At 39.5% G+C, this 23199-nt stretch overlaps 1 protein-coding gene across 4 annotated transcripts in view; it reads right to left on the bottom strand.

Moving 5' to 3' along the window:
* Nucleotides 1-23199, bottom strand: part of ReepB (Receptor expression enhancing protein B) — a 193065-nt gene that overhangs the window by 137746 nt on the left and 32120 nt on the right. The window contains exon 1 of one of the 4 annotated variants that reach the window (XM_067145672.2): nucleotides 10514-10561. The exons of 2 other annotated variants lie outside the window; for them this stretch is intronic. In XM_067145672.2, the coding sequence (XP_067001773.1) occupies nucleotides 10514-10553 (40 nt within the window). In that variant the 5' untranslated portion in view covers nucleotides 10554-10561. Of the gene's footprint in view, nucleotides 1-10435; nucleotides 10562-23199 lie in introns of those variants that run through there. One more of the 4 variants, XM_067145673.2, reaches the window with a different exon arrangement.

Below are 23199 nucleotides of genomic sequence, written 5' to 3'. Positions count from 1 at the left end.
TTCTTCCCAAATTTTATTTAGTACTCTGTACCACCATTGTATTCCAGGTTCTCCAAGTGCTTTGGTCATGTCCACACTGAATTCATCCAATCCTGCAGACTTGTTGTTTTTCATTTTACATATTGCTGTCTCCACTTCCATCCAGCTCAAACTTTCTACATTATAATTTATAGGGTTTAGAGGGTCATCTTTTGTATCGTCAGATGTATTACAGTTCAGTAAGTGATTGAAATATCTACTGAACTCCTGTAATATTTCATTTTCATTTCTAGTTACCTCTCCGTTTGGAAGTTCTACTGTGGTGATAGTACTATTATCATTTTCTTGTTTTTAACAATGCTGTACATGTGCTTCTTGTGTTTGTCTTGCCCTATTCTATTGGTAAGATCTTGTTTGCATTTCAGTTTCTCAGTGTCAACTATTCTTTTGACCTGTAATCTTTTTTTTCTGTAAAACGATAGTTTATTCTCGATTTCACTTGGATTTTCTCTCACTCCGGCACGGTACAAAGCTCTTCTTGCACCATTTCTAGCTTTGACAGCAGCCTTTACATCCTCATTTCACCATGCTGTTTATTTGAATTTGGATTTTTGGCTCTGCCTTCCACATACTCTCTCAGCTCTCTTCACCAATACTCTCCTCAGGTTATCCCATTCCTCATTTGCAGATCTCAGATCTTCTTTTGGTAACATTTTCTCGAAACATTTCCTTCACCCTTGGTTCAGAAGGTCTCAAAGATTTTATTTTTGGTGTTCTTTTGTTGTAGACTTTAGGATGTCTTCTCTTTGTGATATCTGCAACCAACAGCCTGTGGTCTCCATCCAAATTTTCATTAGGAATTACTTTGACATCATTTACAATCTTCCAAACATCTTGGTTGGCGAGTATATTATCAATCACAGTTCCATATTGATCGTCCCAACTATATCTTGTAATGTTATGCGTGTCGCTTTTCTTGAACTAAGTGTTACTCATATTGTTCCTCATACAAAGATGTAGATGATGTTTGCCCTCTGTCATCCTATTCCCCCTTCCTTGAGGACCCATGAAGGATTCATAGCCCAGTCTGTCTGATCCAATCTGAGCATTAAAATCTCCCATTACTACCAAATTTTCACAGTCCGTATGTTCTTCCAAGTTGGACAGGAAGGCTTCTTTTTCTTCATTTGAACATCTGGATTGTGGAGCGTAGACCTGATTATGTGATATTTGTCTCCATTCCAATTTACTGACACTCTAATTATTCTGTTAGGTCATCAGCCCAGAGGCTGGATGGATTCTCAAATAGCACCACCAAAGGCTATGCAGTTATAGGGAAACCACAAAAAACAATGGCGGAGCCCAAATGAGGTGTGCTAGGCTAGAAGAGGAGTGAGGTAGTTTGCCATTGCTTTCCTCACTGGACCAAAAAGTGCTACTGCAGCACGACTGATCCTATGAGCAACACCTGTCATAACACTCAGATACTAGTGCTCCAAATGTCATTACTCAGCACCACCCATATCCCAGCAGCTTCCATACTGTCACAGCCATAGATGAGACTAGGACTTCGGTGGAAGCTACACTTTGTTCTGGCCTGTGTCAAGAGACGGATACAAAAATGCTGCATCCATCAAGAAATGGCAACAGGCGGTCTAATTATTCCATCACTGATAAATTCAATCTGGCTACAAACATCAGTATCTTTATGAAGTATAAAGCCTACTCCATTTCTTGACTCCAAGTTATTTCCAGACCAGTATAGTTTATAGTCTAGATGGAGGTGTCCTACTCCTGTTGCCTTCACTCATCTCTATGATAAGAATTTTCCTTCTTTCCGTCATATCAGCTATTTCTTCAGTTTTATTTGTCAGTGTTAGAATATTCAAGGTTCCATTCCAGCAACTGGGTCTCGATTTGTGTTTCGTAGCTGGCGAAGTTTCAGACTGTAAGCAGTCATACGCAGAGAGAGAGAGAGAGAGAGAGACACACACACGCACGCGCACACACACACACGCACACGCACACACACACACTGGAATCACAGATAAGGCTATTTGCAGATAATGTTACAGTGGAACCTTGGATTGCGAGCATAATTCGTTTCGACAACATGCTTCTAATCCAATGCACTCATATATCAAAGCAAATTTGACCATAAGAAACAATTGAAACACGGATGATTCGTCCACAACACAAAAATATTTATTCGCATAACATTTCTAAAACAAAATATAACCTAAAACAAATTAAACTGCACTTTTCCTTACAATAGAAACATTGTTGATGTGAGGGAGACGAGAGATGAAATGAGAAGAGTTACTGTGTAGTACGAATTTCACTAACGGTATCACTGCTGTCTGTTAGCTGACTGGAATTGTTTTCTTTTCGTGCAACCTTAACAAGGAACCTGTCCAATGACTGTTGCTTTTGCCTCTTTTTGAGGATTCCACGAAAATGTGACATTGTATTGTCAATGAACAGATTCATCGCTCGCAATGCTACAGCCTTATTCGGGTGGTGAGCTCGATAGCTGCAGTCGCTTAAATGCAGCCAGTATTCAGTATTCGGGAGATAGTAGGTTCGAACCCCACTATCGGCAGCCCTGAAGATGGTTTTCCATGGTTTCCCATTTTCACACCAGGCAAATGCTGGGGCTGTACCTTAATTAAGGCCACGGCCGTTTCCTTCCCACTCCTAGCCTTTTCCTGTCCCATCGTCGCCGTTAAGACCTATCTGCGTAAAGCAGCTAGCAAAAAAAAATATACGTATATATATATATATATACAGTAAAACCTGTCTTAACGGACACCTCTCACCGGCGGACACCCCTCATTGGCGGATGATTTTCTAGGTCCATAATTAAATGCCATGTTGTGTATGAATAATTTACCCCTCTTATACGGACACCCTTTATTACGGACACGGACACACCATAGCCACGAGAAACTCCAATTAAACCTCTCTTAACGGACACTTTCTTTTTCAAAAAATTCGGTATTTGTGTCCTGTACAGTAGGTATTCGCTTACTTTTTGCACAGGCGGTTCTTCCAAGAATCACAGACACCGTAACTTTTGATCCAGACTGTACACATTCTTGGAAGGCAACACTAAGCTACGCTATCACTTCCGGAAGTTGTGTGATCTGACATGCTCGACAGCGCTGGAATTCGTACCTTCACTGTCAGGTTACTTTTCATTGACTCGTGGGCTTTTGATGTGTTCAATTTTACGTTAGTAAGTTAGTGTAAACATGGCTCCGAGGAAGTTTTTAACTTTAAAAGAAAAAGTATGCATAATAGACTATCATAAACATGAGAATGTGGTGTGCATAAACTATCCGAAGTGTTTAAGATTGGAAAGACACAGGCAGCTGAAATTGTGAAAAAGCAAGAGGAACTAGTGGAAGAATGGCATTTAAATGGCAACGAACAGCGCATAAAACTGTTTCAAAGTGGTAGTGGAGCTCTCATTGACAAGGCAACGCTAGAGTGGTTTGCTAAAATAAGAAGTCAGAATGTCCCTGTGTCAGGACCAATGATACAAGCAAAAACGTTAGAATTCGCGACAGAATTAGGTATTGGAGATTTCAAAGCCTCGAATGGCTGGCTAGAAAGATTCAGAAAGCGACATGGTATCAACTTCAGAGTGATTTGCGGAGAATCATCCAGTGTTAATATGGATATTGTTGAAAACTGGCAAGAAAAAATACCTTCAATCATAGACGGGTATGCTCCGGGAAACATTTTGAATGCCGATGAAACTGGACTATTTTTCCGTGCTTTACCCGACAAAACTTTGTGTTTCCAAGGAAATCGTACTGGTGGAAAAGTTGTAAAAGAACGTCTTACGGTCTTGTTATGTGCAAGTATGAGTGGAGAACGGGAGGAGTCCCCTTGTGATAGGAAAAGCTGCAAAACCAAGGTGTTTTAAAAATATGGATGTTACGAAGTTTGGCACTCAATGGAAAGCGAATAGGAAAGCATGGATGACCAGAGAAATAATGACAGAGTGGCTAGGACAATTGGACAGAAAAATGATACGCCAGGAGTGAAAAGTGTTATTATTCCTCGATAATGCAGCATCGCATCCGGATAAAATTAAGTTGCAAAATGTGAAGATCGTCTTTCTCCCACCAAATGTAACATCAGTTTCTCAGCCGCTTGACCAAGGAGTGATCCAGAACTTCAAGGTTATGTACAGACAGTTAGTGAGGAAGCACACAGTATCAGAACTTAACGGGAATGAAGTAACCCTTCAAACACTGACAAAGGGGCTGAATGTTCTCCAAGCAATTTCATGGATAACCAATGTATGGAAAAACATCACGACCTCAACAATTCGTAACTGCTTTCTGAAAGCTGGGTTTCCCGCTAGTGGTGGACATCCCGAAATAGAATCGGATACCCTTCCTGACAGCATGGAAACAACACAAGAGTTGATTAATGCAGCAGATTACAATGTACAAGTGAACACCTATATCGAAATTGATTCAGATATTCCAACAGAGTGTGAGAGTGGAGACACAAAAACGATTCTTCAGTCAATCCAAGGGAAGAAAGACAAAAATGAAGATTCTGACGAAAGCGGGAGTGAAGGTGATGCTAATGACGACTTTGAAGAAAATACGGAAATGAATGTGCTGCCAATAACCTCGTACAATGAGGCTCTCGGCTTTGTTAAGCGACTGAAAGAATTCTATTATAAACAAAACGATGAAAAAGGTGTAAATATGACCCAGGATTTAATTGCACATAGTGAAAACATCATTGCTAAACCGAAATGGACAAAACAAATGAACATTAAGGATTTTTTCAAGTGCTAATGTTTTACTGTACTGTGCTAGATACTGCTACATCTACATACTGATTTGAAGTTTCAAAAACTCATACGTTCTTCTTAATTTTAACATGGTGCACGGTAATAGTGTACAGTGTGCTCAATAGAGGTTTCCACTGAAGTGTTTTTGTCTCTAATACAGTGCATCGCAGCTGCAGCAACCCATCTACAACTTTCTCATGTGAGTACAGTGCAGTATATTGTACAATACTGTATACAGTATACAATTAAAGGTACATTTGTGAGAATTGTTAACACATACATTACATGTGTTCCAACTTACGTTTAATGGTGCCGGTTTCATAACCTCTCGTGGGCGGACACCCCTTCATAACAGACATTTTTTTTGGTCCCGAAGGTGTCCGTTATAGGGAGGTTTTACTGTGTATATATTCGGGTGGTGTTTGTTTTTCTACAAAATTTTGCACCGTTTCCCACATTTTGCACTTCTCCCGAATCTAAGTTGAAGTGAGAGATTTCAATGACATTTCCTCCCCCTCTTCCCTGGACGAGATCTCCTCCATAACCTCCTCCTGTTGTTCGCGATGCCGGTCCATCAGTTCGTTGGTGGTGAGTTCCTGGCTATGTTCTTCCACCAGCTCTTGAATGTCCACGTCATTCACTTCCAGCCTCATGGTCTTCCCTAAGGATACAATTTCATCGACAATCGGCAGCTCATTGTCACCAACAATCCCCTCAAAGTCACGTCCAAGAATCCAAGAACACAGTCAGGCCACAGCTTCTCCCAAGCGGAAGTGAGACCTTTGGGTTCTTTGGCTTTATCGATGATCTTCAGGCAGTTCACGATGTGGAAATGATTTCTCCAAAACTCTCGGTGGGTAAGGTTTGTTCCTTCAGTCACTTCGAAGCATCGCTGAAATAATGCTTTGGTGTATAGCTTCTTGAAGTTCGAAACGACTTGCTGATCCACAGGCTGGAGAATTGGAGTAGTGTTGTGAGGAACAAATTTAACCTTAATGAACTTGCAATTCCTCCAGTAAGTCGGGTCCTCAAGGCCTGGAGAATGTGCAGGAGCACTGTCCACAGCCAGGAAGACTTTGAGCGGCAAATTATTTTCTGAAAGGTATTTCTTCACTACAGGACCAAGGACCTCGTTCATCCATTTAATGAAGAAAATTCGAGTGACCCAAGCCTTAGTGTTGGACCTCCACATAATATTTAACTGGCTCTTTTGCACCTTGCATTTCTTGAAGGCTCGTGGATTCTCGTAATGATACACAAGCAGGGGCTTTAATTTTAAATCCCCGCTCACATTAGCACACAATAACAGGGTTAAACGGCTTTTCATGGGCTTGTGACTGGGCATTGAATTACCTTCTGCTGTTATGTAGGTCTTTTGGCATCTTCCCCCCCCCCAAAAAGTCACATTTCATCGCTGTTAAAAACTTGCTGTGGCAGGTACCACTCGGTAACAATGAGCTTCTGGAACTCATCAGTGAATGCCTCAGCTGCCTTAGCATCCAAAATGGAAGCCTCCCCATGCCTCACAACACTATGGATGACACTTCTCCTCTTAAAGTTATCAAACCATCCCCAGCTGGCCTTGAAGCTTTCTTCGACTTCTGTTGATGTACTTGTACTACATCGTAATTTACTTACGAGATCGGTGTACATCATCTTTGCCTTCTCGCAGATTAAATTCTCGGTCAAAGTATTGCCTGCTAGTTGCTTATCATTTATCCAAACGAGAAGCAACTTTTGTACATTTTCCAGAACACGTGGTCGTTGCTACGATACTCTTGTGACTCATTTTGCTGCATCTACCCCTTTTATTTCTTCTCCCTTCTTTAATACTGTGCAAATCGTTGATGTAGACTTGTTATAAATCTCGCAATATCAGCCACTCTCGTACCTCATTCATGCTTTTCGATCATTTCCTTCTTAACTTCCATCGTAATCATCTGCTTCTTCCGACCAAATTCCTCTTTAGCCTTCTTTTCGTTCTCTGAGCCCATTGTTGCAGAACAGTTATAACACTAATGAAAGAAACAAAACATGTACACGCCATTGCCAACTGACATCCAGCGCGGGAGATGATTACACACACTCGCCCAAGAAAGAGAGAGGCAGGGGAAGGGAAAAACGTAGGCACACGTGACGCTCATATTGCGGAACCTCACTTGTTTATCAAGTTACAATTTACTTAAAATGTTTGCTCGTCTTGCAAAACACTCGTAGACCAAGTTACTCACATTCCGAGGTTTCACTGTATACTGTATAGAGGAGCAATTAAGTTACAGGATTGTGAGTGACTACAAAGAGACCTAAAATATATTTTGAGATGGACAGCAGACAATGGTATGACGATAAATGGGAAGAAAGGTCTGGTTGTAAGTTTTACTAAGAGGAAAAGTCCTCTCAGTTTTAATTACTGTGTTGATGGGGTGATAGTAAGTACCTCATGGTGATCACAGTAAGTACCTACGTGTTAATGTAAGGAATGAACTTTATTGGGTAATCACATTAAGAGGTTGTAAAGAAAGGTTACAGACCTCTTCACATGGTTTAGAAATATTTAGGGGTTATAGTAAGGATGTAAAGAAGACAATTAAGTCTTTGGTTAGACCCCAATTTGAGTATGGTTCCAGTGTATGGGATCCACAACAGGACTGTTTAATACAAGAACTGGAGAAGATCCAAAGGAAAGTAGCACAATTTGTCCTAGGTGATTACAGCCAAAGGAGTAGTGTTATGAAAATGATGTAAACTTTGGGCTGGGAAGACTTGTGAGTAAGGGGACGAGATGCTCAACTATATGTTATGGTCCAAGCTGTCAGTGGAGGGATTGTGGGCAATGACGACAGTAGACGAATAAGCTTGAGCAGAGATTTTTAAAAATGATCACAATATGAAGATAAAGTTGGAATTAAAGAGGACAGGGGACAAATTGTGGCAACTATTCATTGATAGAATGAGGGATAAGGAATTGGAATAATTTATGAAGGGAAAGTGTTCAATAAATTTCCTTGAAAACATTTAAGAAAAGGCTACGTAAACAAATGATTGTAACTGCCACCTGGGCAAAAGCCCTAATGCAGATCACTGATTATTGATATTATTAAACGTACCAGCTGTGGCCTTAAGGTACAACTCCAGCATTTGCATGGAGTGAAAATGGGGAAACCATCTTCAGGGCTGCCAAAAGTGGGATTCAAACTCACTATCTCCCGAATGCAAGCTCATAGCTGCACGACCCAACCTGCAAGGCCAACATCTTGTCCTCTACTTTAACAAGGAGAATATAATCTTCAGTTGAAAATAAAATACATACACTTCTTATAACTTCACTTTTTAAAACCTCAAAAGTAGCAGTTGTTGGGAAACATACTAGAGTAGACACCAACTCAGAGCTTTGGCCTTATCCAGGAAAAATGGCTCATTATGTGCACAGAAAACATCCTGTCTAAAGACAAATTAATCCTCAAATGGTTTAATGCATTCTAACAAGTTATTTTTAACTAAGCAGTCATCACAATGCATGCACTGGATCTGAATGTGAATGCATCTGCCATATGATTTAGGCCTACATCGAAGCATCCACCAAAAAAATGGAAACGTTCTAATACTGTATATCATAATGGTTTCTAGTTCTGATATTAAGCAGATAGAAGACATGGGTAACATCTGCACTAACATATATTTATGTGACCTGGTACATTACTTCAAAAACCTTGATGCTGATGGGATAAGGTATTCAATGAAATCCTGGCAGAGTGCAACACCACAATCGTAAAATACCACTTTGTGTCGACCATAGCTGTTCCTCCTGCCAACAAGGTATTATAGTACCTAAATTGGTTCAAATACGGAAAGCGTACAGTGTGATTGAAAGATTTCTGCAGCATGAAGAAACCAACAGACCTGCGAAGTTGCTTTTACAATGACAGGTAAAAGAGAAAGCAAACTTTGTCTCTCTCAGAAAAGACTATCTCCAAACTAAATGAAATGATAATATCCAACCCAGCAATAAGTTTCTCTCTGTTTAATGAGTATGTTTTCCATTTTTTTTTAAACACGCACATTAATTCCACCAAATTTAATAAATACTACTTGAAATTTCAAACTCTGATGAAATCTTGTACTTCAGCTAATAATGAGAATGGTGACATGCCAAAAAGAAAGATGTTCCACCTATTCAATACAATAATATTGTTGCACGAATTAATGTAGCAATACATTTCATATGTTATGGGACCGGTTTCGACATATGTCCAAGTCATCATCAGCCGACACAAAAATGGCAAGAAGTCAACACAATTGTAACACTTATGCCACTTTTCTTGAATTAAAAATAGAAGTTCATATAGAGGAAGAGTGCTGTAGAAGAGTGCTCAAGAACCTCTACATGAACTTCTATTTTTAATTCAAGAAAAGTGTCACAAGTGTTACAATTGTGTTGACTTCTTGCCATTTTTGTGTCGGCTGATGATGACATGGACATATGTTGAAACCGGTCCCATAACATATTAAATGTGTTACTACATTAATTCGTACAACATTATTGTATTGAATAGGTGGAACATCTTTCTTTTTGGCATTGTAATTATTAGTTCAATACAGATCAGTGATGAAGTTTTTAACTTTAAATGTTTGTTTTAGAAATTGCTTTACGTCACACCGACACAGATAGGTCTTATGGCGATGATGGGATAGGAAAGGACTAGGAGTGGGAAGGAAGCGGCCGTGGCCTTAATTAAAATGGGAAACCATGGAAAACCATCTTCAGGGCTGCCGACAGTGGGGTTGGAACCCACGATCTCCCGGATGCAAGCTCATAGGTGTGCGCCCCTAACCGCAAGGCCAACTCGCCCAGTATGTTTGTTTTATGAGGAAAGATGAAGTTCAAGAAATTCATAAGGGAATGCTTGATGAAGACTATCCAAATTTTGTTTCTTGCTGCTTACAAACCGTTTTCACTCCCATAAACAATGATGATTCAGAAGGAGCTTTCTTGGGCTATTTACACATTATAACCAACAACTTCTTCCTCAAAATGTACTGTAATTACAATGTGAAGACAACCTGAAGTCTGTACTTTGGAGACTGCTGTGATCAGGAGTGAAGAAATTTATTCCCTTCTGTGCATTTTATTTTAAAATAGTGTTCTAATATGTACTGACAAAGTTTTAAATAAAAGTTAGTGTAAAAAAATATACCTAATAATCTAATATTAGAATGTTTTATAGTCACAGATTTTATATAGAACTTATTTCATATACTGAAGAAATGCATGTAATACTTTGTATTTTATATTCTAACTGCAGCTTTAATTTTATAGATTGTAGCCTAATACACCGGTTTCTCTCGACAACAGCTCAGTAATAACCAAAAACTGATTTATATGCACTTAGTATATTTAATTATTTTTATTGAAATATGGAATCATACATGGACCTTAAATTATCATTAAGTTCAATGAAGCTAAACGAAGTAAGCCTATGTAAAACAATGTTGCACTTCTGATTTTAAAATGAACAGTAGTTAATTTTCAAATAGAAGTCCACTGTGGTAATACACTGTGGTATAATGACATAAAACTTCACTTTGAAACAAAATTGCTACATAAAATAAGCATAGGAGCATTACTGAACAAACCACAAGAATATATTTCCGTCATTTCCAAATTTCTATGATCTTTTCCAACATTTCTTTAACTGCCTAAATTTTACATACATGAGAATAATATGAACAAATTATGCATAATGAACACCATACAATGACAGAGACCTCTACTGAACTGAGTAAATCCATTAACAAGGGACAGATTACATAACCTGCTAGAGCAAATATTTTTTCTCCACAAACAAGGAACTGATAAACATGACCTAGAAGCAAGAAAGCTGTATTAAAAACAGGGTATCACCAAACTGAACACCAAAATCTGAAGTTCTTTCATCTTTAATTACATATAATGTTGCTCTCATTGTAGAATTAATCAAAACTTATCTGAAAGCTCTGATTTAGAAAACAGCAATACAAAAAAAGTACACCAGATTTCACCAATATTCTTAACAAAGGACAATCTTATAATATATGCATTCCATAGGAGAATAACACAGACAAATTACACCTCCATAAAAGGAAATCCATCGCAACTTTCCACAATTTTACGGACATTTACAACAATCAATATTTATACACCCCTACATATGAGTGGCCTAGTTACAAACACGGCCAACTCAATGTTTTTAAATTGGGGTTATAGCTGACTTATAGTACAATATATGGGAAATTAATTATGAAATTTGTATCAAAATCAACCATAACAGTGTCAATTTAGCACTATAAAATCAACCTGAGTTACAGAAACGTCCTACTCCTTAAGGCATTGCCAACAAAATTGACCAATTCCACATCGACCAATCGTAAGTTTCAATTTAATCACGTGACTAGCACAGGTGTTTGTAGGAACTGGGAGTAAACAGTGGCTGTTGTTCATGCTGCGTGATATGAATGGCTGCTGTACTGACTGCTGTACTAGAATTTTGAAGCAGTTGTTAATAGTTTTATTGTAGGGTAAAAGGAATTAATTATACATCGAAAGGTCACTTTGTGATACATATACATACATACATCATTATAGACCATTATGACTTTCAGCATTTAGTCTGTAAGCCTCTGTGAATTTACTAAATGTCACCACAATTCTCTATTTGCAACTAGTGCTGTGACATTTAGTTCTATACCTCTTATTTTTAAATCGTTAAAACAGTTTAACCATCGTCATCTTGGTTTCTCACCACTTCTCTTACCCTCCATAACAGAGTCCATTATTCTCCTCCTAGGTAGCCTATCCTCCTCCATTCGCCTCAGATAACCCCACCACTGAAGCCGGTTTATGCGTACAGCTTCTTCCATCAAGTTAATTCCTAACTTAGCCTGTATCTCCTCATTCCGAGTACCCTCCTGCCATTGTTCCCTTCTGTTTGTACCAGCAATCATTCCCGCTTTCATGTCTGTTACTTCTAACTTATGAATAAGGTATCCTGAGTTCACCCACCTTTCGCTCCCGTAAAGCAAAGTTGGTCTGAAAACAAACCGATGTAAAGTTAGTTTCGTCCGGGAGCTGACTTTCTTCTTAAGGAATACTGTTGACCGCAACTGTGAGCTCACAGCATTACCTTTACTGCACCTTGATTCAATCTCTCTCACTATATCACCATCCTGGGAGAACACATATCCTAAATACTTGAAATTATATACCTGTTCCAGTTTTGTATCACCAATCTGACATTCAATTCTGTTGAATTTCTTACCAACTGTCACCAATTTAGTCTTCGAAAGGCTAATTTTCATACCATACTCATTTCACCTATTTTCAAGTTGCAAGATATTAGACTGCAGGCTTTCAGCAAAATCTGCCACTAAGACCAAGTCATTAGCAAAGGCCAGACTGCTTTACTACATTTCCACCCTCCCTGCCACATACTACCTTTCAGCAGATGATCCATGTAAACTACAAACAACAAGGGTGAAAGATTACAGCCTTGTCTAAACCCTCTAAGTATTCTGACTGAAGAAGTCATTCTACCATCAATTCTCACTGCAGCCCAATTGTCAACACAAGTGCCTTTCATTGATTGTAATACTCTACCCTTGATCACACAGTACCCCAGTATGGTGCATATATTTTCCCACAGTACCCTGTCACATGCTTTCTCTAAATCTACGAAACAAACAGAACTGCCTATTCCTTTTACAGCATATTTCAATTACCTGGCACATACTGAAAATCTGATCCTGAACAGCCCCTCTGTGGTCTGAAACCACACTGGTTTTCATCCAACTTACTCTTAACCACTGATCGCACCCTCCCTTCCAAGATGTCAGTGAATACTTTGACTGGTATATTAATGAAATACCTTGATAGTTGTTGCAATCCTTCCTGTTCCCTTGCTTATAGATAGATGCAATTACTGCTTTTGTCCAATCTGAAGGTACCTTACCAACACTCCATGCTAATCTTTTCTATGAAGCCATTTCATCCCTGCCTTCTCACTATACTTTACCATTTCAGGTCTAATTTCATCTATTCCTGCTGCTTTATGACAATGGAGTTCATTTACCATCCTTTCCACTTCCTCAAGCAGAATTTCACCAACATCATTTTCCTTCTCCCCGTGTGCTCTGTTGTCCGCAACACCATGAAAACTTTCTTCTACGTTGAGAAGACTTTCAAAATATTCCCTCTACCTGTCCTGTGATTCCCTGGGATCTATTACCAAATTCACCTGAATTACCCAAAAACACTGTTCATTTCCTTTTTGCCTCCCTTCGTAAGATTTTTTATTACTGTCCAGAAAGGTTTCCCTGCTGCTTGACTTAGCATTCCCAGGTTATTACCAAAATCTTCCCACAACTTGTTTTTGGATTCAACAACTATTTGTTTCACTCTGTTTCTTTCATCTATGTACAATTCCCTATCTGCATCAGCCCTTGTTTCAAGCCATAGCCTTCTTTTCATGTTTACAAGCAGCTGCTCTCACTTCATCATTCCACCAAGATGTTTGCTTTTTCCCATCCTTACACACAGTTGTTCCTAGGTATTCCCTTGCTTTTGCTACTACAGCATCCCTGTATGCCACCTATTCCCTTTCTATACACTGAACCTGCTTACTGTCCACTGTTCGGAACTTCTAACTAATCACAATTATGTATTTCTGTCTAATTTCCTCGTCCTGGAGATTTCCTACCCTTATTAGTTCTCAGACAAATTTCACTTTCTCTATCCTAGGCCTAGAGATACTTAGTTCGCTCCAGTTCAGATAGTGGCTTGTTTCATTGAAAAATCCCCCAAAATTCTGTATATTCCTAACAATTTGCTGAACTCCGTTACGATATAATCTATTATGGATCTGGTACCCCTACCCTCCCATGTGTAGTGGTGAATAGCCTTCTACTTGAAAAATGTATTCGTAACTGCTAACATAGAAGTCCAACAGATGCTTCCCATTCCTATTAGCTTCCATATCTTCTCCGCATTTACCAATCACCCTTTCGTATCCTTCTGTTCTATTTCCAACTCTTGCATTGAAATCGTCCATTAGCACTATCCTATCCTTGCTGTTGACCCTGATTACGATGTCACTCAATGCTTCATAAAATTTGTTAATTTCATCCTCATCTGCACCCTCACGTGGTGAATACACTGAGACAATTCTCGTCCTAATTCCTCCAACTGCCAAATCTACCCACATTATCACTCGTTTACGTGTCTAATGGAAACTATGTTGCATGCAGTAGTATTCCTGATGAACAGTTCTACCCCAGACTCTGGCTTTACCTTTTTAACACCTATCAAGTACACTTTATAATCTATCTCTTCCTCATTATCTCGCCTTATCCGAATATCACTTAGTCCTAGCACATTCAGATTCATCCTCTTTGCCGACTCGGCCAGTTCTACTTTCTTCCATGAGCCCATTAATATTGATAGCTCCCCATCGAATTCCATTTTGTTCGCCAAGTTGTTTCCAATGAGTCCCTTGCCTGTCAAATGGGAGTGGGACTCAGTTTTGTTGTAGGTATGGACCAAAGAAATTACCAGTATTTCCAAGCTATAGTCATAGAGGAAAGAAGAACTGCAGTCTCCTGAGAATGATGGACATAATGCAATTCCCGAGAGCATTTTATGCTGTAGAGATAAAGCAGAGTCAAGATATGTTCATAATGAAGTACTGTTCATCAAATTCTCCAGCTGGAAACCGACCAGGTGGTGGGGATCGGGGTGAGAAAGGCTACACTTTTGAATATTCCATTGGGAACATGACAGGAAATAGAATCCAGATTTGCAGAAAAACATTTTTAGGAGTACTTAGCATTACAAAACATTGGGTTGAAGGTGTTTTAAAACCTTTTAAGAAAGAAGGATGCCTTACATCCACTGAAACCCGTGGAGGTTACAGGAAGACTACCGTTTACAGTAGCATAATTCTATCAGTGAAAAGTTTTATTAAACAGTTTAAAGGAAGTGAATGGCATTAATGTAGGTCAAGAAGTGCCTGTATTATTTTGGACTCTAATTTGAGCATAGCTAGAATGTGGAAAATGTACCAAGAATCAGTCTCTGATGATTTAAATTTAAACAATCACTGTTCCAGAAAATTTTTGTTACATTTAAATTAATGTCTGTTTTAAAGCACCACCCACAGACGTTTGTTTTACTTGCCTACAACCAACTGAGAAAATAAAGCATGAAAAAGATGAGGCAATATTGAAGAAACTACAGACTGATTCGAAGTTGCACACAATGCAGGCTAAAGAATTTTTAAAGCTTCTAAAACGGAAAACCCCTAGCGTGTATATCATATCATTCGACATGTAGAAGAACTTAACCATACCAACGTTGCATAATCAAATTGCATACTATTCCCAGCAGCTATACTGGTGCAATTTGACTGGTGTTTCTCGATATTCTACTGGGAAATGGGCATTAAATAAATAGAATGTTGCGATATATTCTTGGGCAGAGCACAAAATGAGAAAGTCATCTAATGAAGTGGCTTCTGCTGTGTTGAATGAACTGCAGAATAAAGCAAATTCAGGTGCTTTCAATAATGTATACACTACATATTGTTGCAGATGGCTGCCCAGGACAAAATAAAAACACTACAATTTTGACAATGTGCCTGTCATAGTTATCCCATACCTTGCAAAACGTTCGGAGGATGGAAATGGTTTTCTCCGTCGCTGGTGATTCTTACACGCCGAGTGATAAGAGCTTTTGGAACAACTGAAAGAGATTTAAGGAAAAGGGAGAAAATTGTTCAACTAGAAGACTACCATGAAGTTTTTAGAAAGCATGGAATGGTGAAGCTCCTGAAAACCCATTGGAATCATTTGGATTGGGAAACTGAAGCTAAAACATGTGTGAAAGATCCTGGAGCACTTCACTTTAACATTTCACAAATTAAAAGACTTACAAGGAATTCAAAGTCACTATTAGTGGGGGAGCAAGGGCTGATGATGCACAATACACAGCCTCTCTCAGCCAAATGTCAAACCCAACCTTCTCGTGGTGCTCCCTGTTATCACATGTTGGGTCAATGGCGACCGGGTACCGGCAGTATAACCGAAGTATACACTGTTAAGAAGAGGAGAGGAAATACTCTTTCTTAGTATATACACCAACATCCATGTAAGGGCCAGTGCCTTGGCCTTAAGGTGGCAGCCCCACCAAGACACTCTGAGTTTATGGGCCAATAACTCGTAAGCTCTTAAATAAACCTATTAAAGAACAGAGATGAGAAATAGCCGGACGGACAAAAAGCTGACGACCTTTAGCACGAAACAGGTAACACGATTTGGATGTTGGAATGTTCATACAATCAGAGAACCTGGGAAACTGAAACAGATCAGAGAAATAGAGAACTACCTACTAGTTGCTTTAAGTCGCACTGACACAAATAGGTCTTATGGCGACGATGGGACAGGAAAGGCCTAGGAATGGGAAGGAAGCATCTGTGCCCTTAATTAAGGTACAGCCCCAGCATTTGCCTGGTGTGAAAATGGGAAACCACGGAAAACCATCTTCAGGGCTGCCGACAGTGGGGTTTGAACCCACTATCTCCCGGATCCGAGCTCACAGCTGCGCGGTCCTAACCACATGGTCAACTCGCCCGGTGGAGAACTACCAACTGGATTTTCTTGATTTAAGTGAAGTGAGGTGGGATGACTTTGGAGAAATGAAGTGCCGGAATGGAATGACCTTCTAATACTCAGGGCGAGACCACGGAGAAGTTGCAAGGGACGGTGTTGGATTGTTGCTGAGCAAGAGAGCAAAGCAGGGACTCCTGGAATGGCACCCTGTATCAGAGCAAATTACCATAGCTTGTTTTCAGAGTAATATACGCAACATCTGCGTAGTGCAGTGTTATGCCCCAACCGAGCCGTCTGAAGAGACAGTGAAGCAGGAATTCTATTCAGCATTAACAGGCGTTTTAAAGAAAAGAAAATGGAAAGGTCCTGCTCATGGGAGATTTAATGCAAAAGTGGGAAAAGATAATGGAGTGGAACACATTATGGGAAAGCATGGGCTTGGTGAGCAGAATGAAAACAGCGAATTATTAACTTGTGTGCAGAACATGATCTGGTTGTTGGAGGGACGCTTTACAGTGCCACAAAGTCACATGGGTGTCGCCTGATCATCGCACAGAGAATCAAACTGATCATGTGGCAGTAAGTCGTAAATGGAGGGGCTCGCTTCACGAAGTGAGAAATATAAGAGGAGCAGATGTTGGATCTGATCATCACTTGGTGATGGCTTGGTTTAAATTTAAGATATCAGCAAACACAAGAATTTTCCAGAGGCCAAGTAGACTATATGACATTTGCAAGCTGAAGAAGGAACCGACAGTAGAAAACTTTAAGTTAGAGTTGAAAAACTGGTTGGAAGTTTTAGACCTAGAAGCAATTGAAGGAGTAGAGAAAACATGGGAAGCCATTAAAAAGACTAACAGAGACCTGCGAAGAGGCATTAGGTCATGGAGAGTTGCTGAAGAAAGACTGGATGTCAGAAGAGACACGGGAGAAGTTTAAACAATGGAGGGAGACTAAGCAACTTATCCTCAACTCTAGGACAAGGCATACAAAAAGAGAACTCGAGAAGAAATACAGTGAGTAAGACAAGTAAAGAGGAGTGCTCGCAATGACCGATGTAGGCAGGTCGAAGAATACGCAAGCCAAGCTGAAATAGCCACAAGTAGAGGTGATGTGAAGGAACTGTATCAGATAACTAGGTCATTATCTAAGAGGAGTCACAGGCAGAAGTGTCCCATTTGTAGTAAAGGAGGGATTATGCTGACTGGAGAACATGAACAATTAGCTAGATAGAAAGAACATTTTGAGGAAATACTCAAACCAGGAAATGATCAGGTAGATGAAGTCGAAGAAGAGAAATGGGACGATGATGCTCGCATCTGTGTTGATGAGCCTTTGATAGAAGAGATTAGAAAAGCGTTTAAACAGATTAAAAGCGGGAAGTCTCCTGGGCTAGACAAAACATTCCACCCGAAGCCTTAAAAGTTGAAATAGATGTAACAGCTGCAGCATTATATATCTTATTTAACCTGCGAGTGGTCGCTATATGAGATTTTCTCTCACATTATTTTTTATTGTGATATTACTTCATAGTGATGAAAGGGAGGTGACTGTTCCCTCTTCTAGTTGAGTTTATAACTGGCGTGAGTAGAGCGATTCACATTTGAAGGCTAAGCACCCCGTCCCCTAGTCAGAACAAAGGTTCCCATGTATCCGTGCGCGCTGTGTGAGAGTTTCTCTCATCGCACGACCAATGGCGTTGGTGTTACGTTGAAGTGGAGCGGAAAACTTACTCCTGTTGTACACGTTAGTATTTGTATTATGAGCACTTCTTGTTTTTGAAAATGTTATTCTGTTCAGAAACCTTGCTTTTTACGTAAATGTTACTAGATATAATGCATGTGTGAGATTTTATTTTTTTACAACTCCAGGACGGAAGTTATTTTTATGTACATTGCATCTGTTATTTTAAGTAGCAATTTGTGTCTTTAATAAACAGCTAATCATTTCATATTTATGTCCGGCTCCATGGCTAAATGCTTAGTGTGCTGGCCTTTGGTCACAGGAGTCCCGGGTTCGATTCCCGGCAGGGTCAGGAAATTTAACCATAATAGGTTAATTTCACAAGCACGGGGGCTGAGTGTATGTGTCGTCTTCATCATCATTTCATCCTCATCACAATGCGCAGGTTGCCTACGAGAGTCAAATCAAAAAACCTGCACCTGGCGAGCCGAACTTGTCCTTGGACACTCCCGGCACTAAAAGCCATACGCCATTTCATTTTCTTTATTTCATTTTTATCTAAAATATATATGGTAGAACTTGTGTTTGATTTCAGTGGTAAATTTCAGCCTTACGCCCCACAAAACTGTGAAAAATGTCACATTTATTTTAATGCAAGAGAAAGTCTCACGCGCAACCACTCGCATTACATTTTGGCTAGCGACCACTCGCGGGTTAAGAAAATTTGGCAGGAGGAAACGATGCCAAAGGAATGGAAGAACAGACTCATAGTTCAGCTGCCTAAAAAGGGAGACATAAGTAACTGCAACAACTGGAGAGGAATTACATTACTATCTATTCCCAGTAAGTAATCACCCGCATCATCCTCAACCACACTAAAACAACAATTGAGCAGAAGCTAAGAAAGGAGCAGGCTGGCTTCTGGGAGAGTCGCAGTTGTGTAGATTTGATTAACTCTCTTCGGATCATCACTGAGCAGAGTTGTGAATGGAACTCTAATATGTAAATGATCTTTGGGGACTTTGAAAAGGCTTTCAACTCAGTTGACAGGGATGTCATGTGGCGCCTGTTACTGAAGTACGGAATTCCATGGAAGATGGTCAACCTGATTAAGGAGACATACAATGGCTATGAGTGTCGGGTGGTTCATGGAGGCAAGCTAACAGAGGCATTTGGAATGACCTCTGGAGTTAGGCAAGGGTGTGTTCTGTTGCCTATAATCTTCCTTCTGGTGATAGATGATATGAAGTGTACACAGAAAAAAAGGGGTTTACAGTGGGGACTGCTAGAGAGACTGGAAGATCTGGATTATGCAGACGATATTTGCTTGCTGACACACACCTTTCAGCATATGAAAGAGAAACTCTGAGCTAGAAACTGAGGCACGAAAAACATGACTTAAGATTAATTCCAGTAAGACCAAAGATATGAGGCTGTTCTCGAACACCCAAGAACGATTTTGTTTTGGACAGGAAATTGAAAATGTAGACCAATTTTGCTACCTGGGAAGTATGGTAGACAAACAAGGAGGGACTACAGAGGATGTTAAGTCACGCATAAGGAAGGCTAATGGTGCACTTGTGCAGCTCTATCCACTGTGGAAAAACCGTGCCATATCTCAACGAACAAAATTGAGGATCTTCAAGAGTAAAGTCAAGTTAGTCCTCCTCTATGCATGTGAGACCTGGAAAGTCACTACAGGAATTACTAAGATGCTGCAGACCTTTGTAAACCGGTGTCTGCGCAGGATCTTGAACATTCATTGGCCGGACACGATTAGTAACTAAGATCTATGGGAAGTGACTGGGGAAACACCCATTGGAAATCAGATCAAACAGCGGAAGTGGAGGTGGATAGGACATACATTGAGAAAACAGTATGGAGCCATAGAGAAGCAAGCCCTGGAATGGAATCCGCAGGGACAACGAAAGCGGGGTCGACCGCGGCAGACCTGGAAGAGATCCGTATTGGAGGAGGCAAGTGAGGCAGAAAAGACCTGGGGAGAACTACGTCGGATGGCTTGCAGCAGAGTCCGCTGGTGAAAATTCATCAAAGCCCTATACTCCTGAAGGAGCCACAGGAAAAAGTCAAGTCATTGTCAGTAGGGGAACTCTACTATAAATTTGAGACTGTGCAATCTTTGTCGGTTAAAGAAAAGAAAAAAGTAAATCCTACATAATTAATGCTAATCAAAGTAAAGCCATTGAAGATACAAGATGTGAGAAATTTGCTTGAGAAACACTATGGAGAGGAGTGGAACAAAAATGAGAAACAAACGGTTTCAAAAGATCATCGACGAAAATGACACCAAGCCAGAGGTACCTGCAGATTCTGATTGTTGTGAATATCTCATTCAGAATACCAAGGGTGATTTTCAAGTTGTTGAAGTGATTGTGTAGTTTCAAAAACCACAAACTACCGTAGAATGTATGAAAGATCCACTTTCTCATATTTGTCTCAATCACATTTTCATCATTAAAATTGACAGTTTTACATTTTTGTTGAATGCAACAGTCATAAATCTTAGCATTACTAACCATTTTACTATGTTAAATCAGTGCATTAGGCGTGGAGTTCAGTTACAAAGATAGCCAACTCCATTGTTTACTTACAAACATGGCCAACTCCATGTTTGAACAGTGATTTTCTACTTAACTATGGAATAGCATATGAAAATATGGATGTAAATATGATTCTGACGATGCTGAGAATCTGTAGTCAAAAAAGTAATTCAAAAGGCAAATAAGAAATGTATTAAACAGTTTTTTGCCTCTCCTGAAAAATTTTAAGAAACTGAGGTGGCCATGTTTAACTGGACTACTCATATGAAGAATATAAATTAAGAATGCTATGAAAGTATTATGGATTATCAAACAATGAACACACCACCTGTGTTTCTTAAACAATAAATGACTGACAGATGACTTATTACAGAATTAATGGCTTACAGGCTTCTCAACTATTGTGTTTTTTTGTTGTTTTTTTTTTATTTTATTTTTTATGTTGCACCAACACAGACAGGTCTTATGGCGACGATGGAACAGGAATAGCCTAGGAATGGGAAGGAAGCGGCCGTGGCCTTAAGGTACAGCCCCAGCATTTGCCTGATGTGAAAGTGGAAAACCACGGAGAACCATCTTCAGGGCTGCCAACAGTGGGGTTCGAACCAACTATCTCCCAGATGCAAGCCGCCAGAACAGACAGGTCCACCTAGTATGAATTGAACAAATAATCTTAAGATCCCTTCCAAAGGCCAAGCAACACATCAATGGGAATGATATTCATACTTGACTGTATTAAATGTCTAGGATGTTCCTTACCAATTACGCAACAGCCTAAAACTAAGATACAGCCTAAGATTGTACTCTACAATTCCTTGTCGTTGCATAAGACCCGAAGTTTAAGATGCGTATAGTTTCATTCACAGCAACAATCTTGACCAGTCTACATACAACAAGGACTGACAAGTTTTGACTGTGTAAAAACACCGTTAATTTATATTTTCTTTCACAACAATCTTGACCTGTCCACATATAACAATCAGTTCTATATCTCCACTTGTGGTTGACAACACATTTCAACATTAGTTATGTCAAGAACATGAAAATGACATACGTGGGTCAAATAAGCCACGGTATGAATAACCTCTTTACCCAAGACTTATGTTAGAGGAGATCCATTTTAGTTTTGGAAATATTTTTAAGTTAGATAGAACAGGACTGACAAGTTTTAATTGTGTTAAAAACCATCAATCCATGTTACTCACAATTATGTATTGTTCACATTTTTTATATTATTATCCTGGCATGTTAGTCTTAAGAGAGTAAAAAGGTCCCAGACCTTGACCTAAAGGTTCAGGCTGAAGATGTCCAAATAAAGGGTGAAACAGGTACCCGATAAGTCTACGTAAATTCATGTAGATTGAAACCACATTAAACGTGGAAAGTATTGAATAGGTGGTTTTATTAAATTATCCTTGAGATTTTATGCCTAACATCTTCAATACGGAACAATAATGAGAGTTGTTACTTGTAACATATTACTTAGTCGAGCAGCTCGTCTCCTTTCTCCCAAGTCTTCCCAGCCCAAATTTTGCAACATTTTTGTAATGCTACTCTTTTGTCGGAAATCACCCGGAACAAATCGAGCTGCTTTTCTTCGGATTTTTTCCAGTTCCTAAATAAAGTAATCCTGGTGAGGGTCCAATACACTGGAACCATACTCCAGTTGGGGTCTTAGCAGAGACTTATATGCCCTCTGATTTACATCCTTACTACAACCCCTAAACACCCTCATAACCATGTGCAGAGACCTCTACCCTTTATTTACAATCTCATTTATGTGATTACCCCCAAATCTTTCCTCATATTAACACCTAAATACTTACAATGATCCCCAAAGGGAACTTTTACCCCATAAACGCAGTAATTAAAATGAGAGGACTTTTCCTATTTGTGAAACTCACAACCTGACTTTTAACCCTATTTATCATCATACCATTGCCTACCGTCCATTTCACAACATTATCGAGGCCATTTTGCAGTTATTCACAATCTTGTAACTCATTTATTACTCTATACAGAATAACATCATCTGCAAAAAACCTTATTTCTGATTCCACTTCTTTACACATAACATTGATAGATATATATATATATATATAAAGAAAACAAAGTTCCAATAACACTGCCTTGAGGAATTCTCCTCTTAATTATTACAGGGACAGATAAAGCTTCGCCTACTCTAATTCTCTGAGTTCTATTTTCTAGAAATATAGCCACCCATTCAGTCACTCTTTTTTCTAGTCCAATTGCACTCATTTTTGCCAGTAGTCTTTCATGATCTACCCTATCAAATGCCTTAGATAGTCAATAGCAATACAGTCCATTTGGCCTCCAGAATCCAGGATATCTGCTATATCTTGCTGAAATCCTACAAGCTGAGCTTCAGTGGAATAACCTTTCCTAAACCCAAACTGCCTTCTGTCAAACCAGTTATTAATTTTGCAAACATGTCTAATATAATCAGAAAGAATGCTTTCCCAAAGCTTACATGCAATGCATGTCAAACCGACTGGC

Source organism: Anabrus simplex, chromosome 4 (genome assembly GCF_040414725.1).
Source record: "Anabrus simplex isolate iqAnaSimp1 chromosome 4, ASM4041472v1, whole genome shotgun sequence".
NCBI classification, from domain to species: Eukaryota; Metazoa; Arthropoda; class Insecta; order Orthoptera; family Tettigoniidae; genus Anabrus; species Anabrus simplex.
The sequence above is the reverse complement of the archived record's forward strand: the minus strand, read 5'-3'. Positions and strand labels throughout refer to the sequence as shown.